At 47.5% G+C, this 4,957-nt stretch overlaps 1 protein-coding gene across 1 annotated transcript; it reads right to left on the minus strand.

The window, feature by feature from the left end:
- Positions 1 to 468: 468 nt before the first annotated feature.
- Positions 469 to 4,685, minus strand: NEFL (neurofilament light). The gene is made up of 4 exons (XM_016148173.2): positions 3,484 to 4,685; positions 2,357 to 2,481; positions 1,608 to 1,927; positions 469 to 1,030 (listed from the first exon to the last, which is right to left on the minus strand). Exons 1-4 carry the CDS (start codon positions 4,528 to 4,530, stop codon positions 894 to 896), a joined length of 1,629 nt encoding a protein of 542 aa, XP_016003659.1. The 5' UTR covers positions 4,531 to 4,685; the 3' UTR covers positions 469 to 893.
- Between the last annotated feature and the right edge of the window lie 272 nt (positions 4,686 to 4,957).

Raw genomic sequence — 4,957 nt, forward strand, 5'->3', positions numbered from 1 at the left:
CAACTTCAGCTCATGATATTTAGACTATATATTTTAATGTGGTTATAATGATGGCCAGGTGGGACTCACATTCTATCCGAATTACATTTATTACGTTTTAAAGGTACTTGTTTACCATCAAGTGTATATTTATCACATAATTTCAGAATTGCCTGCAAGAAAGCCATTCCTAACACTATATCATACATTTTATTGGGCAAAGCATATTACTATTTATTATAAAAAAAAAATAACTCCAGAGACTCTCATTTATTCAAGTTCATTATCGGTAAAATTTTTGAAGGGAGATATTTCATAAATGGTCATGACTTAACTGTATCCCTCATAATTACCAATTAAGTGGAGAAATGCATTGTAATTGTTAATATTTTGGCTTAAGAAAAACCTGGAGGACAAGATGACTTTTATGTGGCTTATACTGGTGCCTTCTTTAAGATAGGTTAATTAAGTCAATAACCACAAGAAATGTCATTCAGTGTAATTTTATTTACTGTTTATTGCACATAATTCAAGGTCTTTAATTTCTAACCACCAGAGGTTCAAAGGACTATTTTTGCCATGGAGTTTAACATTAACATTAGTGAATTCACTTATTCACATGTTTTTAATTGTAAACATCTGCATTATCCACATTGCCACAGATCCTGAACTCATAAGCATGGACCATGCACAGGCTCGCAGCAAGCCAGGAAGCCACTCTGCAGGCAAACAGATACTCAGCATAAGGAGAAAAGTCACAGCACAACATTTAATGTCCAACCTGAGTCATCTCAGAATTATACATATGTTGACTTCTTAATTCATATAGTATCTGGAACTCAACTGCTTGGTTGGTGATGGGGTTGATCTGATTTTGGGAGGATTATTCCTGGAATAATTAAGGAAAGGGGGGCTCAATCTTTCTTCTTGGTTGCTTGCTCCTCCCCAGCACCTTCAGCTTTTTTCTCATCCTCTTCGGCTTCTTTGCTGTCTTCTTCCTCACCTTCACCTCCTTCTTCCTCCTTTGCGTCCTCAGATTCTTCCTTGGCAGCTTTAACATAGAAAGAAAATGTACAAACCCCAAATCCAGGCTGAGTCCAATCCAAACATTTCTGCTTTGGTTTTGGGGGAAATCACAAATGTCAGAAAGCTTCCCCAAAACCTCTTGGCTCTACTTTCCCAAAACACATTCGAGCAACAATACTGCCAAGAAGGCATATTGAGATAGAATGAGATGACTTCTAGGTCCTGGTAGCTCTATTCTTTTCTAGGACCTCAGTATTTATTTTATCATATGCCTGGTATTCATTTTCATTCTTTAGGACACCATGTTTAATGAAAATATTTTTAACTGTTTAGTAGGAATGAAGAGAGCAGGGGTGGGGGTAGAGGGGTATATTTTTAAATGCTATTTTCAAGAAACTGCCAAGCTAAGGAGAAATGTGTACCTTTGGGAGGACAGCCGACCAGATGCTCACTACAGGATAAACATATCTTAACATTCTGAACTCTTATTTGAATGGAACTTCTTTGGCATAAACAATGCTTCATTTATCTTCTCCATCTACTAACAAATATCTATATGTAGTTTGCCCTTGAAGTTGGAGGGGTTTGTCTTTTTATCCTACCTTCTTCCTCTTCTGCTCCCTCCTCTTCCTCTGCCCCTTCCTTGTCCTTCTCCTCCTCCTCAGCTTCTCCTTCAGAGTGGGGTTCGTCCTTGGCTTCCTCAGCTTTTGAAGCCTCAATGGTCTCCTCCACCTCAATCTGTTCCTCCTGGACGTGGCTGGTGTAGTAAGAAGGGAAGGAGCGTGCCGACATCAAGTAGGAGCTGGTCTGCAAACCACCATAGGCGGATCGGCCAAAGACCTGGGAGCTCTGGGAGTAGCCGCTGGTTATGCTTCCCACACTGGTGAAACTGAGCCGGGTCTCCTCGCCTTCCAGGAGTTTCCTGAGGAAGCAGGGGCATGGTGGGGTTAACAGACATGAACGCAGGAAGTGCGCTGAATGACTTGCTCTGAGCCTATTAAGCATCATCTTCCCCTAATGCCATCCTTAAAGGCACAGACTAGAGCAAGATGGCAATTGCCAAAACCTAATGACTGGGGATATTGTGACTGAGACTGAACGACAATAACAATAACAACAAAAAACTTTTTTTTAAAAAAATGGTCCTATTAAATTTTAAATGTAATAAGAAGTTAAGGATAAGACTTATAATTAAATTCTAATGTATTTGTCTAAATACTTACTTGGAAAAATCCAAAGAACAAACAATTATTTCAAAGGATTATTCTCGAAGCTTTCCAATTCAACATAAATGAAATCTGAATTTTGCCCCAAGGCTGCATGGCTGCGGCCTCTGACCCTCAGTGTTTACCTGTAAGCTGCAATCTCAATGTCCAGAGCCATCTTCACATTGAGGAGGTCTTGGTATTCTTTTAAGTACCGTGCCATTTCACTCTTTGTGGTTCTCAGCTCATTTTCTAATTTGTTGATTGTGTCCTGTTGGAAACAAAAAAGAAAAGAGAAGAAACCCAAGCACATATACCTACTGCTATCATTTTACTGTAGTATAGCTGCAAAGTGCCCACCTTAGATGACACCTCCCCTAAATCAACTGCCTTTTCTTTTTTAACCTTTCTTTCCTTGCCTTGAAAAAAAAAAATAGCTTCATGAAACATGACAGCAAAAAGATAATTTTAAAAAACTGATGGGAAAAATTATTTGACTGGAAAATTCTTTTGTCTAATAATCATAAAATGTCTGCAAGGAACTAAATTGACTTTTAATAAAAAAAAAAAACTCTCATTCATTGGTTAACTTTATCCAGGTCACAGGAAAGTAATCCATTTATAGGTGAAGGAAGGAAGTAGCTAGATAAAAAAAAAAAAATTATTTTATCTAAGATATTTTCTACTTACCTACATTATTTTTTCTCCTCCCCAGAACATGGCTATCCTTAAAAAAGAAATGTCTTACTGTGAACATCATTACCTACCACAATTTTGGATGTATTCCTGTCTGCCTACTAAGGGAAATGAGTGATTGGTAAAGCTAGTTAGAAAGCATGCTGGTCACAAGCATCCTTCAGAACTAATGAGAGCTCTTCGCTGTATTTATTAACCAGACCGTCCAATCCGCGCGGCAGAGCAACTGGTGGCTGAAGCAGGACAATAGAGAGGAGGGCCGGAGGCGTGCCCAGCGCCCGCCCCCACCACACCGCCCACCCCACCCAACACCCTGCAGTCTGGACAGCTTTAATGGGAAATGTAAAATCCACTGCACCAAGCACGACTTCCCAGACTGCAGTCGCGCCCCCACTCGAGCCCTCCAAGTGCCCCGCCCTTCCCACACAGTCAAACGAGCCAAGTCTTGCAGCCTGACAGCTGCCTGTAGAGGCCTCATGCCTGGTCTCCACTTTCTGGGCGCGTCCCCGACACCTCCGCCGCAACTCGATTATGCCGCCCCCCGCCCTTCCCCGCTGTGTCTCGCCTGGTGCGGTACCTGCATAGCACTAATGTCGGCATTCTGCTTGTCCTCAAGCTCCTGCAGCTGCTTCTCCAGCGCTTCGTTCATGCCGCGGCACGCTTCGATCTCCAGGGTCTTGGCCTTGAGCAGGCGGCGGCTCTCGGACACCTCGTCCTTGGCGGCGCGCACTGCGTCGGTGTTCTTGGCGGCGCTCTCGGTCAGCACGGTGAAGCGGCTCTTGAACCACTCTTCGGCGTTCTGCATGTTCTTGGCAGCCAGCTTCTCGTACTGGGCGCGGATGTCCTTGAGCGCAGCGGAGAGGTCGGGCTTGGAGGACACGTCCATCTCCACCGAGATCTGCGCGTACTGGATCTGCGCCTGAAGCTCGGCGATCTCCTCTTCGTGCACCTTCTTCAGAAAGGCAATTTCGTCCATCAGGCTGTCGATGCGCTTTTCTAGCTCCGCTCGGGCGAGAGCCGCTTCGTCTGCGCCTTTGCGCGCTTCCATCAGCCGCCCCTCCGCGTCCTCGCGGCTCAGCACCTCCTCTTCGTAGCGCGCCTGCAGATTGCGCAGAGTCTCCTCCAGCCCCTCACGTTCGCCCTGCAGCGCCTGCTTCTCGTTGGTGGCGTCTTCTGCAGCCAGGCGCAGGTCGCGGATCTCTTGCTCGTACAGTGCCCGGAAGCGCGACGGCTCCGAGTGTTTCTGGCGCAGCACCAGCAGCTCCGCTTCCAGGACCTTGTTCTGCTGCTCCAGTTCGTGCACGCGCTCGATGAAGCTGGCGAAGCGGTCGTTGAGGTCCTGCAGCTGCGCCTTCTCCTGGGTGCGGATCGACTTAAGGTCGTTGCTAATGGCAGCTACCTGGCTCAGGTCGAGGTTCTCGAGACTGGGCATCAAGGAGCCGGAGCTGGACGAGTAACTGCGGCGCACCGACAGCGAGGAGGAGACAGGCGCCGAGTAGCTGGAGTAAGCGGAGCGCGCGGTGCTGTAGCCGCTGCGCACGCTGGAGATGTGCACCCGGGGCGTCTCCACGTAGCGCCGCTTGTAGGAGGTCGAGTAGTACGGCTCGTAGCTAAAGGAACTCATGGTGGCGGTCGGTGCCCCTCTGACTGGCGGTGGGGACAGGGGCCTACAGAGAAAGAAGAATGGGAGAGAGAGGGAGAGGGAGAGGGGAGGATGGATGGCTGTGTGCGGCTCGGCGCGGTTCTGCCACCCGTATTTATATGCAGCGAGAATTCTGACGCAGCCTGCGATCGATCACGGCGCGCGCGGCCGGTGGGGGCAGCGCTGCCGCAGCCCGAGGAGGATTCTGCGCAAAAGGAAGGCGGGGGCGAGCGACAGACCGCCGGGGTGCGGCGGCTCTCTCGACTCTTCCGCTTTTCTCTGCGCCCCCGGGCTTTCTCTGAGGCTCCGTACCCCTCACTCATTTGCTTACCCCACCCCGTTCTACTTACTCCTTGACCCTGTATCAGTCGGAGTCTAAAGTATCCCTAATAACAGGTTTTCGCTCCCT

Source organism: Rousettus aegyptiacus, unplaced genomic scaffold, assembly GCF_014176215.1.
Source record: "Rousettus aegyptiacus isolate mRouAeg1 unplaced genomic scaffold, mRouAeg1.p scaffold_m13_p_16, whole genome shotgun sequence".
NCBI classification, from domain to species: domain Eukaryota; kingdom Metazoa; phylum Chordata; class Mammalia; order Chiroptera; family Pteropodidae; genus Rousettus; species Rousettus aegyptiacus.

Coding starts and splice junctions, on each gene's coding strand:
- NEFL (XM_016148173.2), bottom strand. CDS start 4,530: ATGAGTTCCTTTAGCTACGAGCCGTACTACTCGACCTCCTACAAGCGG. Junction 1,928..2,356: donor ATTGAGATTGCAGCTTACAG/GTAAACACTGAG, acceptor CTGCTTCCTCAG/GAAACTCCTGGAAGGCGAGG. Junction 1,031..1,607: donor GGGAGCAGAAGAGGAAGAAG/GTAGGATAAAAA, acceptor TCTATGTTAAAG/CTGCCAAGGAAGAATCTGAG.